Below are 21,209 nucleotides of genomic sequence, written 5' to 3' on the forward strand. Positions count from 1 at the left end.
TCAGCCTTTCCCAACCTTTGGAATGATCAATTCAGTAAATATGTTGAGAGAGGTTAAAAGGTCACATTAATTTATGCATTACAGTTTTTGGTTAAAATCAGACTTGTGGACTTTTGGAGTAGTTTTGTCTTGGGTGAGCTTTGTTTCCTTTGTGCAGATTTAATGGTTGGCTCATGTTTTTATTATCGTGCAGAGAATATTACTTCAGTGTGGACAATCTGGAAAGAGACTTCTACCTGCGTAGAAGAATGGATTCTGAAGGTTTCCTTCCAATAGAGTTAATAGCCACCTTCCATAGAGTGCAGGCTCTCACCACTGACGTTGGGTTAATAGTCAAGGCAAGTATGACAATCTGGATAGTACTTGAAGCTTTACTGTCGACAAAATGTGTTTAACCTCCCAGTGTGTAAGCCCGAGTGTGGCTCGGGGGTGGGGGGTTGGGGTCAAACAGCTGAAAGCGGTAACCCCAAGCCACAACCGGGGTAGCTAAAAAAAATAAAATAAAACCTTACCTGGTCCCATCAGCGTCCTCCAGTATCTTACCATCCTCTGGCCATGTCCTCTTCATCAACCTTTCCCCTGGTGAGTGCGCTGACATTCCCCGGGAGTTCCCGGTGACGGTGTGTGCAGCTGTCGCTGGGGGTGCAATGGGAATTTCAAATTATTTTGTATTAAATTCAATACAGAATAACTGTATTGAATGCAATACATTGGATTTATATGTCTAAAAGCGGTACATTGTCTTATGAAAATTTATTTTAAAGTATAATAAAGGTTGAAACACAAAACACATGTCAAAGTTTTACTAAATTTATTTAATATTTTGACATGATTTTGTTTTTCAAACTTAATTATACTCATACTATTATAATATTGTAAAACAAATTTTCATGAAAGGCAATGTACTGCTTTTAGACACAATACAGACCGAAATGAACCGCCCAGGAGTTTAAATACCCCTTTACAAGCATGCTCATATTTGTGGGGTCACGTGAAATTATTCCGCTGAATGGATTAACCTTTTAGTCCATATTCTGTAGTTTAACCACCTCCTTGATGCCCAATAGTGAGAGTACAATAATCTGCATAGTCTCTAGAACACTGTACACTACTGCAAACTCTCAGACCAGACTGTTGCTCCACTTTAACTACTGGAAGCCATTTAAATTGGTCCTGATCGAGTGATCAATATGCTAGTTATACCAGTATTCACATAAAAGCTGGAGGCTAAAACTTTGTAATGTTTTTAGTCTTCTATGCACTTCCTGGACTGGTGATGACTGAAGCCTGTACAGTATTCAGTGCTAAAATATAGGCTTCACCTTGCACTCCTTTTTAAACACAAGATTATAGCTGAACAGCTGATGTTTGATAAAAATACAGGTAGTTAACGCGAAACTCCTAGGAAACACCCATATATATTTAAAATATGTTGACTGAGAAATGATTTTAACACGTTTACCTCACTACACAACTAGACAAATAGCCATTCATAATAAAGCAATTCATCTTCCCAATTCAGCTACAGGTACCACTACTCTGCCTTTAGCCTCCTCTCTGTGTCTCAGATTTTATTTCGGTTAATGAAATTCGCTTTATTTGTCCTTTGTGGTTATTGTCAGTCAAGTTGTCTCCAGAACAGGAATAGAGAAGAAAAGGCCTGTTTTATTTAAACGAGGACTTTCCTCTGTGTCATGTATTTGCTCATGTGGATGTAACCCTGTTTTTTTTCTTGTTCTTTAGGCTTTGAAGGACAGTAAAGTGGTTGAAGTTGTGGATGAAAAAGTTCGTAGAAAGGAGCAGCCTGATATCTGGCCTCTTCTAGGCGCTTCAGCCGATGCCTCCCAGACAGATTTTTCTCAGCTCATCAACTGTCCAGAGTTTGTACCTCGGCAAGGATTTCAAAAAGAAACAGGTAATGTGTTGCGGTTGTGTCTTGATTAAAACTTGGTTGGTTGGTACTTTAAGGTCATTGCAATTTACAAGGGGACTTTGAGCCAGAAGAAAGGTTTGACCTCCATGTAAAAGTACTTGATCTAGTAGAAATAATGTAAGTACTTGATGATATTTTGCTGTAAGAGGAAATTAAACCATTTAAAAGGGTTATTTGCTTCCCCTAGATTAGGTATGAGTTTATCATTAGGAGTTATTTTAAATATTTTTGGTTAAAATAAATGTGTTTTTGTTTGTGTGTTTTTTGATTTTTAATCCAAGCTATGTACTAAGTCATTGTTTGGTACATTCATGCCTAGGTTAGGATTATAAAGTGTTAATGCTTATTGCCTTTTAGCACTTTTCTGTAATATTTTTCTCTTTTTGCAGAATCAGCCCCCGAATCACCAAGATCCTCCAGCCCTCCTGTGCCCTCAAAGTCAGAAGAAGTTAGTAACCTGAAGTCTATGCCAAAGGGTCTGTCTGCAAGTTTACCAGACCTGGACTCTGAAAGCTGGATCGAAGTAAAGAAAAGGCCACGACCTTCTCCTGCCAGGCCAAAGGTTAGAACAGTCAATGGTCAACACATTGAAGTGAAAGAGAGCATGTTATCAGGCAGTGTGCAATATTTACTTTTGTAGTGACTGACTGTTTTGTGCTGTTATATACCTGGTATCATATTCTTGATGACCTAGTGTTCCTAATTTTTATGAATTGTATTTTATTTTTTTATGTTTACTTTCTTTTGAGTGTAAATTTTTATTGAAAAAAAGGAACATTACAAAAACAATTACATAACATAAAAATAACAAATTAAGTGATGCAACATTCAGGTTCAGACAGCTTTAAAATAAACATTGTCAAGATTTTGTACGTAAAAGTGTTCACATATATCAATAACATAGCAAAGACTTTATATCTTAATACGGTATTCGTGAGCAGGTCAAAGTTAAATGCGTTTTATCATAACAAAGCCAGCAGTTTCTTGCGTACCTAACATCCTACATCTCTTTATTCCCGAACACATAAAACCAAACGTAAAGCGTTTGTATAGCACAGTGATGGCGAACCTTTTAGAGGTCGAGTGGCCAAACTGCAACCCAAAACTCAAGTATTTATAATAGGAAAAGTGCTAAGTGACAATTTAACCTGAATACTGAGGTTTTAGTTTCGGAAAAAAAAACTCGTACATTAATATCTTTTGTCTTAGAAGAAAAACACAATAACAGAGCTTTCAGTGATACAAACAACTTTTTATTGAAAGGTAAAAGTTTACATTTGCTATGCTTTTGAACTATTAATGTGATTTTTGCCTGTAGTATGCATGCTTATAATTTGTCTAACCTTGGCTCATACTTTGTAGGTTTGGGAGCAACACATGCAACACTCAGGTCATCTGTTAGTGAATTTCTGGTGTCATATTTGATATAATTCAAAGCTGAAAACAGCTGTTCACAAGCATAAAATGATCCAAAGTAAGGAAAAGAAAACCCAAATGCTTTCATTGGCCTAAAAATATGTCAGAGAATGCCACATTTTAAGGATTCATTTCCTAAACTTATAACTGTGCTGTCATTTGTTATCCCTTCTATTTTCTCTAGTGTTTCACACAGGGTTGTCTCCATCTTACTGAACTGTAAAAAATCTGTTACTAAAATTCACCTTGGCAGCTGCTACAATGCCAAAAAATCCCTTGTTGATTTCCTGGTGGCTTGTAGGATTGTCTGCAAATGATGTAGAATTTTCTAAATGTGTTTTTAGATTTAGGAAATGTTTCAGCTGGTCTCTCAAGGCAGGCCATATCAGTAAGCGGTGGATATTCATTCATAAACAGCCTAATTTCATCCAAGCACACTACAAATCTCAGCCTTGCATGATTATATTCTGTGCTTTCATCCAAGCACATGGAGTAACAGGCTGCCTTTTGTAAGTCAGTGCTGAGCTGCTGACTAACATCACTTGCCATGCGCTGGACTCTATCTTTAACAGTATTTCTGCTAAGTGGCATCTCGGAGATGTGTTGAAAAATGTTATCCTTTTTTTTTTTTTTTTGGAAATCATGAAAATGGCAATTACTTCCAGACAACATGGTCATTTTCATAATATCCCTATTGGAGTGGGGCTTGCTATGTTTTGCTATGCACAGTGAAATTTGAAAACTAGCAGCTGTCAGATATGTTCTAGAGAGATAGTTGGAAAAACTAAGATACTGGGAAGGATAATTCTTCATTTTCCCTTCAAAAATTTTTCTTTCAGTTTCAGCAAGTTTGAAAACACTTTTGTGTCTGGTGTCAGTGACGTCTGACACTTGATGTGCAACACAGAGCACTCTTATTACACAGAATACATAACGCTTTCCCATTGAGTTCAATCAATCCAAATTATTCTGTCCAGGCCTCTTGGAATGATCTTCCACTATCTGTTTTTGCTGTACTCATTTTTGATAGCTAACACTGTTAGTTAACTGGATATTTCCTAAATTAACAATCTATGGCAGTGATTATCAGCTGGGGTTCATTTTGACTTTTCTGACCACCAGCCCAAGAGGGCAATGCTCCACTGACCCAGCTTTTGGCCTGCTCCGAAAAAGGCATCTGAGTGCATTTTCTTACCTCCAGTGATTCATCTCCACCATACATGCGTTGGACCTACTTCTTGGGGAATTCGCATAAATAAGATGAATTGGAGGTATGGCATGCATTTCCCATACACAGGAGTCGTGCAGATCTCAAACATCCATACAAGCCTATTTTCCCATTAGCAGGAGCCCAAGTTGGTTCCTATGGTCAGAAGCCAATACAAAGTTCTCCCTGACAATCTCGGTACAATGAGTGCCATGTCTGTCCTGTCCTTGCATATAGCACACAGGCTCTAGAGGCACACCAAGCATTAACTAGGTCATGTGATGTTCAGTAAACGCAACCTGCTGCTATGCAATGTCATTGTAACGTTTCAAGTACTGGACCCGCAGAACAGATGTCAATAGGTGTGGATGTCATTAATGCTAAGTACAGCCATCGCTCTCTGTCAGAACCAATCCATAAGCTGACACCAGTAATGAGCACCAACTTGATAATACTGATAACTAAGAACACAAGAAGAACCAGCTGGATCAGGCCAATGGCCCATCCACTCCTGCTCCTGTATCTGTGACCCACATCCATATTTGGAGGTAGCACAGACCCATCAGGGCTAGTAACCCGTGATGGACTGTTCCTCCAGAAATTTGTCCAATCCCCTTTCTGAAAGCATCTGTGCTAGATGCCATCAACACAGTGCAGGATTACTGCCTTCATTTATTTCTGTCACTAGGACAGAAAAACATATTCCCAGTAGGGTCCAGACAGCAAAAATAATATAATAAATATTATTTATCTCCAATTACAGGAATGGGAGTTTTACAGGCAGGGAGTTTTACTAAATGCATAATAATGCAGCACATTGCACACTATTTTTTTAAAACAATGTGGTCAGCAACACACTTACAGGGTTCCCGTTACATTCAGCATGCACTTACCTTCTACCACAAGCTTTGTGTTCACGTAGTCTGGTTCTGATTGGGTATAGAAGACTGGCACTCCTGTGTCTGGGCTGTTGAGCTCTGTTCAGTGTCTTCAGCTTAATTCATACTGTACTTCCCATAACTAGGACAGAGCAAAAGAAGATCCTTCCCTAACCTTCCTCTCTCGTTCTGTACTTTCGCCCTTTTAATGCTGGATCAGAGCACATCAGCTGCCTCCCCTCCCCACAGCCTGGTATTCTGAAGGTTAAATGATGACTCCAGAGAAAGGAAATTCTGCAGGTAGCAAAGGCTAAGTCCACCCCCCTGGCATGCAGTGACATGAGTTCCAAACGTACCTGGGAGAGGAGCTTATTGACAATCCCCCAAAATGGGATGATGAGTGGGCAATCTGAGAAAATATGCAACAACTTTCCTACGTCTCTCCCACATCTCCAGCATAAGTTACTAGATGATGGCTATATGGCATGTAGGCGCTCAGGAGTGTAAAACCAGTACACTATTATTTTATATATATTTTCATGGTATATAGTACACCGGGAACTTTTTGGGGCACAGTCAAGTTATTTGCCATATCTCCATCGATATGGATCTGCCTAGGGTAATTTATATTTATTAAATATATGTCAGAAACTAGGCCTCTTCTGCCTAGCCCACCTATGCATGTTCCTTCAAAAGATGGATGAGCATTACCTAGCCCTAGTCACTCAGTTAATGAATTGGCGAAATTTCGTATCTGTAGATATCTGTAATACACTTGTAATTTTAGGTTTTCCTTTAATTCTTCAAAGGATAGCAACTTGCGTGTCCTGTGGTGTTTAATTTGTCTAAAATGAAAAACACCCTTCAAGTTCTATGGCATAGTCATTGGTATGTTTAAGCTGTCGGACATTAGAAGTGTGTGTAGAAATGATGTCTGAGGAGATCTATCAGTTGTCAAAAAATACTTGCTCTTACATTTTAGCCAAATTTGCTTTGTAAACTGGGTGGGAGCCAGCATATCGATTGTTTGCAGCTCCACAACACAATTGTTTGCTCCTCCACAAGAAAAATAAATGTAGGAAAGACCTATAGTTGCTCCAACTTCATCCAACGATTTATGTAGGAGCATCGTGGCCCACAAGGGGCAGTTGACGGAGGTGAGCAGCATAATATTTCAGAAAATCTGGGACACATTCTTTAGGGCTGAATGTCGGCAATCTCATCGGATGTGATCTTACAGTTCAGGGATTCCACCGCCGACTGAGTGAGCAGGGAGCTATGGGATAGGTATGCGTTAATTTTGGAGCTTAGCTAATGGTGCATAGCATGTTGATCTGCATGAACTGTAGTGTGTAAATCCTTATAGTATTCACCAAAGACCTGAGCGATATGCTCCACGTTATGCCGCAATGCCCACTAATTACTGCCTTGTGAGCCTCCCATAGTGTGGACACCTCGAGAACTGAATTGGTATTTTCAAGAAAATAGCGGTCCAATTGTGATTGCTACGCCATTTTAGTGGGGGCATACTTCAGAAAATAGTCATTCAATCTCCAATGACATTTTTTCCAGGACCCTGAACCAAGTCTCGCTCCCTCTTTCACAAATTGGGTGTGTTCAGTAAGTTTGTCACCTCCAAAAAAAGCAGAGACATGCAGCAAAGTTTGTGTAAGTTCAGGATTTTATTGGTTTTGTTTTAGGAACGGTAATGAGGTATTAGGAGAATGTATGTTACTTAGGATAATGGACATTGAGTTTTTTATGCCCATGCAGAAGCACATAGCAACCGTCTCAATACAATATAGATCGAGTTAGAGTAAATGGGGTCCTAGAAAAAATCATTATGGCTACCCCCAATGATTTCTTTTTTGAGGTAGTGGTAGCATAAACAGAGGGGTAGTACTGTTTAGCTAAGCCATAGGTGCTAGGATCTGCTAACGGGATCTTTTGTAAAAAGAAAATATCTGCCCGGGAGAGCGCCAGCCTACTCGTGCAGGGGGAGTTTATTCCTTTAACATTCAAAGAAAAACACTTAAGCATTTATATTAATAGGTAGTATGAAAGTATACAGTTTTAAATGCGTTTAGTATGTGTAACCCCTGCCAGAGGGGATTACAGACCCCTTCTTTAGGGAATGGAGTATCTTTGCAGCAACGGTCCACACTCATGTCATCTGGCAAGGTAGCAGTGTTGGGGCCATTAATACAAGATGCATGTGCCTGGGACATCCAGAGGGATCTTGTCACTTTAACCCTCCTAGCAGTAATCCTGAGTGTGACTCGGGGTTGATTTTACATGCTAAAAGCAGTAACCCCTAGTCACACTCAGTCACTAAAGACACTAAAAAAAAAACCTTGTTCCGTTGGTCCCTGCAGGTCCTCGCGACAGGTTCTCTGGGGTTTCCGGGTGACGTTGGTGCGGGCAGGAGGAGCAGCGGCAAATTCAAATGATTTTATTTTGGATTCAATACAAAATAGATGTATTGAGTCCAAAACAAAGAAATCGTTAATATATAGAGAGATAGATCTGTACAGTTATATTACAGGTTTCTGTGTTTTGTTTTGTTTTTTTTCAAAGTTTATTAATTGTAATAAATATTGGACATTTTTCAGTGAGTTATGCTTATGAATTATATATTTTCATGCAATAAATGTAACGCGTATACGCACAGAATTAAAGCGCTAGGGGGTTAAGATGCCTGGGGTATAAAATCTTCAGTGTGAGCCTGGAGGGGAAGGAGAGCGCTGTATATTCATCCCTGACCAATCATGTTCAGGGGAAGCTGTGCAGGACAAAGGCTGTGGGGAGAAGGCATCTGGCTGCACAGCCATGTGTGCGGCCGGCTTTTCAGGTGCCATCTTGGACACGGGGCTTGCCGGTGTCTGCTGCAGAAGGGCCAGTGTAGTTGATAGCTGAAACTAACTTGCCTGTCCTCGGTACCTCCATGCCTTGGGGTCTCCCTGGTGTCTCTGCTTCCCCATTTTCATGTCCTGGCTCAAAGCTGGAAGTCCCGGTATGCGGGCCAGGTTGGGAGCTCTGCAATCACACGTCCACCTCTAAAATCATGTGGCTACTTTTTCTTAAAAATGTCTCTTACATTACTGAACTTGTTCTGATAACCTGTATATAAAGGTGTCATTTAGTTTCATTAGTTCATTCATACACCTAAAACATTCATGCAAGTAGACAATCCTGTATTATTAAAACAAATAAAAATACCATCAAGCTTTTCATGGAAACTGTTAGCTGTTGATTTATCGGTTTGTTGCTTAGTCTTGTAGTTCACTTTAAGCTGGTGATGTTTATGAAAGTACATTTGCCTTTTTCCCTTATTCATTTACATGTACCTTATTCATTTATTATTTACATGTATATTTTCCCCATATTATTAATTGTAATGGCTGAGTGTTTCCTAACCCAGTCTTGTGGATTTCTGGATTCCACTATTTCTCTGTAACCCCTAGGGTGTTGCTAGCAGGCCCCACAAAGGTAGCCTTATAGCTACACAAAAGACATCCTGTTAGATCGGGTGGTTGCGGGGGTTGTGGCGAAGAACCAAGTTTCCAGGAGTAATGTCATGACTGTACTTTTAATGTTTCACACCCCCCACCCCACCTTTTTTACAGTTCACAATTGTAGCAGAGGCCATACATTCTACTTGATTGTGGCCAAAAATCAATTGGTTCGTTCTTTGGGTTAAAATGAAAGGATCTTCACAGGAACACGGACCATAAAAGCATGCATGTGGTTCTAACCCCTTCTGATCTGTGTTGTGTGTAGAGGGGCCCTGATAATATATAGGGTTACTTGTTCCTGGTATGGATGAATGACTGTATATTCCATGACCCTCATCCCTTTCCAGCTCTAGGATGATTGGCTGGTATGTTTAGTAATGCCTCTTTTGCATTCATCTAGAAGCCGGAGGATGTGAAGTCCCCACAGCAGACGATTACCCCTTCAGTGACGCCTCAGAAACCCTCAAAAGACCAGGACGAACCAGAGGAGCTTGACTTCATGTTTGATGAGGAGATGGAGCAGATGGATGGCCGCAAGAATACTTTCACAGACTGGTCAGAAGAAGACTCGGACTATGAGATTGACGACCGGGATGTTAACAAAATCCTGATTGTCACACAGACCCCGCCTTCCCTGCGCAAGCACCCCGGAGGAGACCGCACAGGAAACCACACATCCCGGGCCAAGATGAGCTCCGAATGGGCCAAAGTAATCAACGATGGCCTGTTCTACTATGAGCAGGATCTATGGACGGAGACATTTGAACCAGAGTACTCCCAAATAAAGGTGAGCAAGGTTTCAGCTGTTTGTTGTATTATGTGTCACATTCAGGGCTGGAAAATCTGGAAAGCCATTGCATCAAGCCATTTGTTTTTAGTAGATCTTTGGTGTCATGTACAAATTTTTATAATTTGCATTATTGAAATATGTGCTTGTAATTTTTATGACCTACTGTTTCTGATCAACCAGTCTTGCTGTTTATAATTAATCTTTGCCAGTCAGGTAACATCCTGTGTATATATATATATATATATATATATATATATATAGTATTGGTTACAGTATGAAGTTTATCTGGAGGTTTCATTTAAGTTCATCATTATTATGCATAGCTATATATCAATCATAGTGGGTTCTTGGGGGAGGATATTAGGGGTACAACATTGTTTTGTCATTCCTTATAGTCCCCCTATTTTAAGTGCCTACTGGACTATATCCTAGCCATCAATATGCAGTGGTTTTCTTAGCATTAACAAGTGTATCCAGTACGTGGTGTCCTGAGATATTTTGGTATTTATGATTCCCAGATCAGGTTAGTTCCCAAGTGGTGTTTGCAGAGGGAACTATAGTTAAATCCTATTTACTGTCCCAATCTAGGCATCAGAAAAACTGGCTACTGCTTACAAGGCATACCAATATTGCAATAGCTTTGTGAGTTGTTTTGTGTAGCCTCTGGATGTAATGTGGGTTTTAGGACAAAAAAAAGGAAATTATAAATACGGCTGATCGAGAAAACTTTATTGTAAGAAAGGAAGGTTAACAAGGCTCATCTATCTTCTGGTTCTTCCACAAAACTGCACATGTGACTGGATTCTGTTCTCTTTGCTCCAGTGTGTGCTTGGTCAGCTGCCTGCTTGTGTTCTAGCAGGTTCTAGGTCCTATTCTGCACACTGCGTTGTCCAGCTGTGACTCCTCTATGGGTACATTCTAGGCCTAGTCAGTGGAGGGTGGGACTGCTGGACAGGATGCAGCCAGCTGTGGAGGGGTTATTGTGCATGCTTGCCTCTATTTACCACAGATAGTCTGGGAATTTTGGCCTACTAAAGATAAGTCACATCATTGAACAATTACTTCCACCTTTATATTAAGGTATTTAGATTTGGTGATGGTAACAGATCCTGTAAGTGCAATCCTGTTCAAGTATGTGTTTTGCTGTTTGTTAGTGTGACTTTTTATATTGACATGTTGCGTTTTGCAAGATGGTGTAGTAGTGCTTAGCAGCAGATTTATCATGGATACTCATTATTTTATAGAAGAACGCATACCTCTTACTTTTCATGCCTAAACAGATAAATCAACAGGTATAAGTGCAAGCAAAGCTTTCACTGCTTTAAAGTATTTAAAAGGGCTTTTCTGAAAGGTAAATGGTATTGTTATACCCCTTTATACTGCTGTCATTTGTCTTTAACCAGGGTAGCACTTGGCAGTCAGCAGGGATTGGCAGCATGGGGGGTGGTTATTAACCTTTCATAGCTGCATGTTCATTTACCTAAGGGATTTGCTAATTCCTTGGTGCCAGGTACCAAAGGACTTCTGCAGGGGTTTAATTATGACTTCAAAGGCATCCATAGCTTGGAACTCATGGAAATATGTGGAAATGCAGGTGTCCTGACCATATATACATCTGTCTAGAGTAGTATTTTTGTCGGAAAAACTTTCTGATATTCATTTTTTTGTCTCAAAATTGGTTTGCTGCGGAGGTTTAGAGCAGCCTCCCTCATTTGAGGCTTAATTCTCTCTCTGAAAGGAATTGGGGGAGGGACGGCACACCCTCATATTTAGAGGCACAGGGACACACACTGCCTTCTATAGAGGAGATCTGATTTTTAATGTCTTTTCACAAGTAAGGGGGAGCATGAAACTGGTGAATAAATTGCACGGGTGCGTGCATTGTCTGACTTTACCATCCTTGGAAGTGTGAGCACACTTGGGCAAAACGTGTTTTGCCTTACCTACTCCACAAATATCCCACACTTTAATACATAGATGCAGTTTTGATGTACCATTTTCAAACTTGTTTTTTCATCTTCTTTCTTTAGCAAGAAGTGGAGAACTTTAAAAAGGTGAACATGATCAGTCGAGAAGAGTTTGACACCCTAACGCCAGAACCTCCAATTGATCCTAACCAAGAAGTTCCTCCAGGACCACCAAGATTTCAGCAAGGTAATACCATGTGGTGACTTCCAAATACTGTGAAATTCACTTTGAAATGTTTCCTTAGTTCTATAGTAATGTTTGACCATTTATTCCGAACTTCCTTTTCTTCTAAATTATAGTTCCCACAGACGCCTTGGCGAATAAGTTGTTTGGTGCCCCCGAACCTTCCACAATTGCCCGCTCATTACCGACCACAGTCCCAGAATCTCCAAACTACCGAAATGCTCGTACGCCACGAACACCTCGCACCCCCCGGTTAAAGGATCCTGCGCTCACACCTCGATTTTACCCTGTAGTGAAGGAGGGCCGAACGATTGATGCAAAGGTAATGAAGTTAGACTGGTGTAATATGTTCTAACTCTTTTCAGTATTACATTTATTTTTAAAATTGCTATATAAAAATTGTGACATGTATTTACATAGTATTTATTTCAGAAGCTTTTCCTAAACTAGTTTCTAAACTTGATATACTTACAAAAGGATGGGCTACAATCCAAACCAAAGAGACCTGATATATTAAAACTCCCCAAAGCTGGAGAAAATAAACTATCATGGGAAAACCTGAATGATTTAGCAAATCTGGAAAGTATTTCCTAAAAATAATTTACTATTGGTAAAATTCCATTCCTGGACCAGATTTTTCTAGGTTTGCTGGATCACTCACATGTTTTATCATCTCCAGTCTTGGAGAGCTTTAATAAACCAAACCCAGTATGTCAATGCATTGTATTTAATTTAGTTGGAAATCTTTTAGTTAGGAAGTGCCTTTGTGCATAATCTAATGCAAAGACAGCTTAATGAATTCAACTACTTTTTAAAATGTTTTCCTATTAAGTATTATGCAAAAATTGGACCTTAGATGTAGTATGGCTGCCCTGCTTAGGCTTTATTTTCAATTTTAAAGTCACTCCATACCATTTCATGAATGTTTCACTAACTTTGACAGACTCCAAGGAAGAGGAAAACGCGCCACAGCTCTAATCCACCCATGGAGTGCCACGTGGGATGGGTGATGGACTCGAGAGAACATCGACCTAGAACTGCATCTGTGAGGTAAGATTGCAGTAGATAAAACCATATTTTTCAACTGGCTGTAGATAAAACAGGATCACACTAGTGAATCAGTATTGGTAAATCTAATCGGTATAACAGTATTCAAGCTTGCACACTATTGATGCCACTTTCTTGATAGGTGTTCACACCAGAGCACTGCTTGCAGGTCATAATTACTACTGATAATAATGAAGGTAAATGCATGTGAGCTGGGGTTGTTACCACAATATATCAAAGCTTGCCTATTTCTGAAAAATTATGTTTTAATAGATCTGACAGTGTAAAGTATTCCTGACATCTGTTTGAGTTGAAGCAACATTCTTTTGTTGTCTTCAAGAAATAAACTGATATCCCTAAGCCACAAAGCAATACAGCAGATATGAATTCCAGTAGTAGTAGGTCCAAAATAGCTTTGTTATCTCTGGGGCCAGTGGAAGTACATCTGTTTGAGTTATCTATTTCCTACAGCTCCAATGCTAGCCCTTCTGAAGGAGCACCAGCCCTGAGCAGCTATGGATGTACACCTCAGTCTCTGCCAAAGTTCCAACATCCTTCCCATGAGCTGCTGAAGGAGAATGGATTCACACAACATGTTTACCATAAGTACCGCCGACGTTGCCTTAATGGTAAGAATTAGCCACCACCTAATGTTCATGTGAGATTTGCTAGACCCTCTGTGTCAGATGTCTCAATGTTGTTATTTATTCCTCAGAGAGGAAGCGACTAGGCATTGGCCAGTCCCAGGAAATGAACACGCTGTTTCGCTTCTGGTCTTTCTTCTTACGGGATCATTTTAACAAGAAGATGTACGAGGAGTTTCGGCAACTTGCTGTAGAGGATGGAAAGGAAGGATACAGGTAGGTGGCAGTCTGCACAGCTGTTTGGATATATCCAGAAAAAAGTGCGTGTTTAAAGTAATTGCACATAGGACATAAACAGGAGGGAAAAATGGTTCTCAGTTGGGCAGCTAAAATCTGCCATTAGTTTGTAATGAGCAGGGAAGTGAACTTTGGAGAGATTTAGCATAATTTTTTTTCTGTTCAAAATAGGTTATCACTGGATTTAAAAAAAAAAAAAAATGAAATAAAGTGCTAGCAGTGATTTTTTTCGTTGCATTTCACGATTCGCCATTAAAGTCTAGTTATTAAAATAATACAATGGCCATTTCTTCTCAGGTACGGTTTGGAGTGCCTTTTCCGATACTACAGCTATGGTCTAGAGAAAAAATTTAGAGTGGACATTTTCCGTGACTTCCAGGAAGAAACCAGAAGGGACTATGAAACAGGTGAGTCCGGTAATTTCTGTAGTTTCAAAATGAAAGTGGTGGTTAACAGATTTATAAACATCCATCTGAGAAGTAGCTAAAAAAATTATGATAAATATAGAACATTTGCTTTAGTGTGGATATTGTTCTCGGTGTGACCACTGTTTGAAGAGGGTCCTTTACTACTGGTCTGTGGCAGTAGAAATGTTTGGGTGCCAAAAACGTTACTAGCGTTAGAGCGTGCTGGGAAGAAGTGATATAGGACAGACATTTTCTTTAATTCATCCTCTTGTTAAACATTCCTTTTAAATTTGTTTGCCTTTAATTTGTTATTCCAGTAATGCTCATTTTCTACTTTTACTCATTCAAGGTCAATTATATGGACTTGAGAAATTCTGGGCCTTTCTTAAATACTCCAAAGCCAAAAACCTTGATATTGATCCAAAATTGCAGGAATACCTAAGCAAGTTCCGCCGGCTAGAGGATTTCCGAGTTGATGTAAGTATATGAGAACAGTTCTTATGATCATCAAAAGCCTTAAAGTGATATAGTGCCTACAAATGTATTTTGGATCTCAAGTTAAGTTTAAAAAAAAAAAAAAAAAAAAAAAACCCTCAACCAGATGAAAGCATCAATAATGCTTCTCTGCCACAGCTTGCTGGGATGAAGAAATGGCTTATTAAATACCCTGCACTGCTTAGTAGGGATGGTGACCTCCTACCATAAACGCTGTGGTGTACACTTTGGTCTTGAGATGGGCTTTAAAGAATTCACTCTGCCATAAATGCCAGGAAGCCTTCAGATAGGACATGATGAAGGGAAATTTAGTACTCCAAAATAACAAGAAAGTGATATTCTGGATTCTGTTAAAAAAATGAACATCTGGTAATGCAGCATTATAAGGATGTATTTCTTATTTCAGCCTCCAATTGGAGAGGAAGGTGGGTCCCGAAGGCGCCCTTCTGTGTCAGAGGGCAGAAGAAGGTATCCTTCACAGTCTTCCAGCAAAGGATCCAGTCAACAGTCTGCATCCCACAACCCAGCGAAAGAGGATGTCAAAGGCCAAAGCCAACCCACAACTGCCAACCCGGATTCCCATACACTGGGAGGGGAAAAGTAGTACAAATCTATTTGGAGAGATGGAGGGTTTTGGGGAGGGAACCTGAGGGTAATTTCCTGGAGTGAAAGTGTGGGCGAAGATGATGGTTTAAACTCAGAATAGATTCCCCTCTACTACCGAAGGGAAATGATTCTGCTTTAAATAGACTCCTTATTCTGGAGATTATGAACTGTTCCCACAGCTTACCTGCCAAGGTGGCGGATGCTCATCCTGCTAAGGAAGAGAATCTTAGTTTGCTTTAGGGGTATGAAATTTTAGTTTTTTTTTTTTTTTTTCCTCCCTAGCAGGAGCCTGGAGGAAAGGGCTGGAGGAGTAAGGAGGCAGGATTATTTTTTTTTTTTTTTTTAAATTATTGAATTGCTGCCCTCCCTTTGTGCAGGGGTGGCTGAACAAGTGCAGGACTCATCTCTGCTCTAACTGCTGAACAAAAGAAGCAGAGGTTTGCTGTTACAGGCTCTAAAGGATAAAAACATCACCACTCCTGTCTACATCGGAGCTTCTTATACTTCACTCTAGACTCCATCTTTTCCTGTGGCTTATGGATGAATGGATTTATCACCTGGATACAACGGAAGATCTGACAATCGGCCACTGGGAGGCGCTGCTGCTGCTTCTGTACTACAGCAAAACTTTTAAAACCCCCTTGGCACACAGCCCACTGCTTTTACCACCGCCTGCATCTTATTTTTTTTTTTAAAGATATATATATTTTTATTTGTTTTGTTTTATTGTTACTTCAGACTGTGAAAGAAAAAAAAACTACAGAAAAAAAAAAACTTAATGGCAAACAGCTACATATGAAAACAAGAAAAAAAAAAAAAACTTTGAAAAAAAACTGCCTTTACTTCCCTATCAGATTATACTAAGCGATGAAAAAGCAGAGTACAAAATGTTGCCTTATTGTAACCTTGATACTCGCAGAGATCTGCTGTTTTTGCAGAGAATTTGGTGGCTGATTGAAAGCAGGGATTACAGAAGTTGGGACATTGCATGGCAACAAGTGAGCAGTTAAATTTTGTTTTTGTTTTCCATCACTGCCACTTAATTTAACAGAAAAGGACCTGTTGAGCTTGGCTGTAACCCAGGGTGAAATTACTGGGTGTATACAGCAGAATATGCCACTGATTGCAGAGTGAGACTGTTTTCCTCCTTCTAGGGATGTATAGAATTAAGTTGATTGGGTATATACTGTGCGAGGGTTGGTTGTTCATCTGCGGTGTCACTTTTGGGCATGATAACAGGGCTTCATTTATTATCAAATGTTGGCAAGTAAAAGCTGGCTGTGGGGATCCTGGGTTGCATTGGATATTTACTACTGGGGAACTTCTAAAATGACATACCATTATGCTTGTTTAACCATATCACTGCCACAATAATCCGTTTGGCTCTGGAGCGCCTATGATAAAATAGATAATTGTTGGTTGTTTTATATAAAACTTCTTTCTCTCTGCCCAACGTTGGAGAGATAAATATTAGGAAAAAGTTGATCTGGCAAGATCATTAACTATCATTTTTTAATGCAATGAACTTGTCATTGCAACATAGGGGAGTAATTGGGGGCAGATCTGGTTACCCTAATGTCAGGGTTACTAGATTAAAGCCTTTTGGAAAATGTTACATTTTCTTTCCTAAAAGAAAATGAGTCCTCAAACCTATACTTTATCTCAAAGACTTTTTTCAGAATTGGTTTATGATACTGGGCATTTTGTCAGAGTCACACATTCATAGCATTTGTTGTCCCCTTGTTTTAAATACTTGGCCTATTAATATAGTCGAAAAGACAGAGCTAAGCAGTAATCTAGGAAAAAAAGGAGTCTGTTTTTAATGAATTGACACCACAAAGGCAAAATCAATTTGGTTGCTGTGGATTGCGTATTGTTTCTTTGCTCTTTTACTGCAAGGCAAAAAGACAACAGGTACACTTTGAGGCAGGATTGCCATATTCACTTTTTCCCTGATAGTAATACTGCTTTATTGCTTTTATACCTGCGGTGGATGAGTACTAGTCCCGCACATCATTTCACTTAGTATGCAGCATGACTGCGTAATGTACAATGTATTTAGGGCTGGATCCTTAAGGACATGTTGTTTTTGACACACACATACACACTAGTAATTCCCTTTGCCTTCCCTGTATTTGTATTCACCATTGCTCATGTCTGGGTGCCAGCAGCTGTTCTTCCCCCCCCCCCCTACATTTCATAGCAGCATGGTCCTATCTCATTGGGAGAATGGGGGAGAGGCAGGAATGAGGGTCTGGAACAACCAATCCTCTACAAGTCTTCGTAATGGTGCTTTAAGATAAGCTCTCAATAGTTCTCCTTTTCTATAATTTATGCAGTGAAAAGGGTAAATTCATAGCCCAAAATATGCTTTTTTTTTTAAATGTATATTTGTGCTAAGGAACATATATCGCATAATATATAAAGATATAAATATATACATATATTATATCAAATCATGGTTAGCTGCTGACAAGCCTTACTTGGCCTTCCTTTCGTTTTTATATTGGGATTCAACAGTGTGTTGTGTTTTTTACTTCACCATTAAATTTGGTTTTATGCAATTCAGGGAATACGTAGCCTGGTCCCAGTTTTTCACCTTAACTAAAGTGAATTTGCCAGATACAAGCTGAGCCCCAGCAACTAGACATAAAACTGAATTCCTTAAAAAATACACACTTGTGGCTCTTTGCTTCTGTTTCCTGAGTTTTCACTAGGCTGTTTATATTTACAACTTTCATAGTTTAGACGACGTTCCCTTAGCATTTAGGAACCAAGAATCTGGTTGTGTTTTTTTTTTTTTTTTTTTTTTTTTTAATCTTTTCCCCACGTTCCTTTGCCAACTGTGAAGTACCAACACCACCACAGGGTCGCTGATTTGACATTAACACAAGCTGCTGCCCCATGTCATGGAAAGTTTGTAATCTTGCCCATTATAATCCAACAAATCATAAGAGAACAGAGAATCGAGTAAAAAGAAAAAAAAAATGTAAAATACTTGAATGAGCGCTTGTATTATAACATTAATATTATTCAGAGTATCCATTCTTATTGCGTTTATGATTTGCTTATAGCTGTGCTTTAGTCATGGTAATTTGTGGTAATTCTTTTTTCCTTTTTAATACAAAAAAAATGTATAAAAATAAAAACTTTAAAAGACCAAGTTGTTTTCTTTTTCGTGTTTTGTTTTATATCCATAGTAGGTATGTTAAATATATAAATATGTATGTGTTGATCATTTACCCTGAATCATTTTGGCAAGGTGTGTTTTTCTTTTTCTCCCTCTATTCTATATTTAGCCCTTAATTATAGTTGACAAGTAATGAAGCGCCTTCAGCACAGTTCTGTCATCTTTCCTCAGGCAAAACATTAATTGTTGATCTTCCTGGACATAGAATATACTTGTGCTGTATCAAATCTTAAACATGAGCTGGTGGAATCAAGCTGTAAATTTATACAAATGTATTTTATGCAACTACGGCAATTACCTGAATTTGATTAATCTGCCTTTTATAGTCCTGTTTGTAGCTGTACTCGTGGACTGGTAAAGGGAGTGACAGGACTCGCTGAAAAATAGTGACAGAAGTGGTCGGAAGGTTGATTTCCTTAGCCTTTTGCTGTAGGATTGTCAGATTGGGGTCAGACCCTGAAAATACCCTTTTCTACAAACTTACACATTCACTGCATACACTTTTCTACATACGTTGCTTTCCTTTAAATCACTGAAGTAATATTTAGTTGTATAACTACTGTTTCTGAGAACTGCTGCACTTCTGTTTCATGCAGTTGACAAACATTTGGTATTCCAGCCCAGGATGATTGGCCACTCCATAATGTCAATGTTGGTCTGGAACCAAGACTTTGCTGATTGATTGGTAAGTTTGGGGTCATTGTCTTGTTGAAACACCCATTTCAAGGACATTGCCTCTTCATCAGACTTAACAGCCACACTCCAGTTTAGGTAAAACTCACAATCTAAGGTAGATAGTAAAACTACTCCAAAAGTCCACAAGTCTGATTTTAACCAAAAACTCTGTTATGCATAAATTAATGTGACCTTTTAACCTCTCTCAACATATTTACTGAATTGATCATTCCAAAGGTTGGGAAAGGCTGAATAAGCTTCAGATAAATCCCTTATGCTTGTTCTGCCATCAGTGTACTTTGACTTGAATTTAGTGTTTGGGGGTCATCTGACAAACTGTCTATGGCCCCTAGACCTAAAAAGAAAGATTTTGTTTTCATCAATTCACAAAATGTTGCACCATTTCCCTTTAGGCCAGTCTTGTGTTCTTTAGCAAACTGACCTTTTCAGGACATCTTTTTTTCAACATTGGGATTGGGAGCGGGCATCTCGTAATTGTAACAGTACTCACAGGCAACTTTAGATCTTTGCCATCCATGATTCTATCTATTGAATTGTAGTTTTCACAATTTTCTGTCACTTCTTTCAGGTTTTGGTAGCTATTTAAAGTGGGACCGTTTTAGCAAATCAGCCTATCATTTTCTGCATTTTTTTTTCCTCTCTCCAAGCAACTTTTTAATCAAAGTACGCTATTCAGAAATTTTTCTGGAACAACCCATTTTTCTCATACATAAAAATGCACGATTATCAGCATGTACAACATTTGCTGTCTTCCTTAAACAGGGGGTGTGATTGTAACCTGTTTTTTCACAGAATGAATCATCTCACTAATTGATCCCCCCACTAAACACACTGATATAAAAAGTGAATACAACTGAACAAACTAATTGTCATAGCTTCTTGCTTTTTTTTCTTTTTTTTTATGTCACTATTTTTCATGTTTGTAGAATACTTTGGCAGTGACCCTGGACTGCAGATCACGCATGAGGGACCCCTGTCCACTTAACAGTTGACTTTAGACCTCCCTTAACTTTACTAGCGTTTTTCCTGAGTGTGGCTTGGGGTGAATTTTCTATATCAAAAGCGGTAACCCAGAGTGACTCATGGGGTGGAATTTCCAGGAAGATTAAAAGTCCTACCTTGTTCCCACATTCCACCGGTGCCTGCGATGTCTGCCATCTTTCCCTGCTGAGGCAGCTGGGGATCTGTGCAAGCTGGCGATGCCCAGCTGGCATCTGCATCCCTGGTGTGTGAACCTTGGGTATGCAAGGCCAGGGGAAGCATATGCCAGCCGGGCATCTGCTCATGAGTTTTAGGCTGGAGGGCGAGACCAGGTCAGAAATTTAAAATGGGCATTTTTAAATTTACTACTTTTGCATTTAAAAATCCTCAACCATACCACCAGGGAGCTTAAAAAACATAATTTCCAATATCAGAGATAGGATTTCTCATCTTCCTCAATTGAACTGATAGTGGAAGTAGATAAACAGCCATTTTGTTTCTCAGGTCTTTAAATGAAGGGGTTGGTGTTTTAGAGTGTAAATCTACATCATTAGCTTGCAGCTCCCGGTCAAGATCCTCCCAGTTTCCTGCTTCAGGGAAACCCTATTCCTGCTTTACTGCCAGAGTTTGTTCAGCCTGTTCATTGTTGACCTAGAAAGTGTCTGCTTATTGCTGGATCCACATGTCCTAGAGGTTGGTTATTTCCAGTGAGATCTTTGCCCCTCCTTTACAGTGCACCCCGCTAAATGTGGAAAACTAGAACCACACCACTAGAACCAGACCACACTTTCCAGATCTGCCCACTGTTATCTTTGCAAATTAAAGCTATTCTAAGAGTTTTGCCTGATCCTGCTCTAAAAGTGAATGTAGCTGAACCTATACCCTTTGTTCTCATTGTTTATTCTTATTACAATACTAATGCTAAAAATACCCCTACTGACATAACTGTTGTGCAAAGTAGTATAGGAGGATAACCTACGACTGAAGACTTTGAGAGTGGAAGCCACTTTGTTTAT

The 21,209-nt window shown here is 39.4% G+C and overlaps 1 protein-coding gene across 2 annotated transcripts in view; it reads left to right on the forward strand.

The window, feature by feature from the left end:
• The window catches only part of LARP1 (La ribonucleoprotein 1, translational regulator), a 40,988-nt gene extending 22,499 nt beyond the window's left edge, over window positions 1-18,489 (forward strand). The window contains exons 8-19 of one of the 2 annotated variants that reach the window (XM_072400473.1): window positions 194-338; window positions 1,744-1,915; window positions 2,323-2,495; window positions 9,350-9,736; window positions 11,770-11,893; window positions 12,007-12,212; window positions 12,834-12,940; window positions 13,409-13,566; window positions 13,653-13,797; window positions 14,116-14,225; window positions 14,575-14,702; window positions 15,127-18,489. In XM_072400473.1, the coding sequence (XP_072256574.1) occupies window positions 194-338; window positions 1,744-1,915; window positions 2,323-2,495; window positions 9,350-9,736; window positions 11,770-11,893; window positions 12,007-12,212; window positions 12,834-12,940; window positions 13,409-13,566; window positions 13,653-13,797; window positions 14,116-14,225; window positions 14,575-14,702; window positions 15,127-15,324 (2,053 nt within the window). In that variant the 3' untranslated portion in view covers window positions 15,325-18,489. The remainder of the gene's footprint in view (window positions 1-193; window positions 339-1,743; window positions 1,916-2,322; window positions 2,496-9,349; window positions 9,737-11,769; window positions 11,894-12,006; window positions 12,213-12,833; window positions 12,941-13,408; window positions 13,567-13,652; window positions 13,798-14,115; window positions 14,226-14,574; window positions 14,703-15,126) is intronic. The other variant, XM_072400474.1, reaches the window with a different exon arrangement.
• The last annotated feature ends 2,720 nt before the right edge of the window (window positions 18,490-21,209 follow it).

The sequence above is a fragment of the Pyxicephalus adspersus genome, chromosome 2, assembly GCF_032062135.1.
Source record: "Pyxicephalus adspersus chromosome 2, UCB_Pads_2.0, whole genome shotgun sequence".
Taxonomy (NCBI): Eukaryota; Metazoa; Chordata; class Amphibia; order Anura; family Pyxicephalidae; genus Pyxicephalus; species Pyxicephalus adspersus.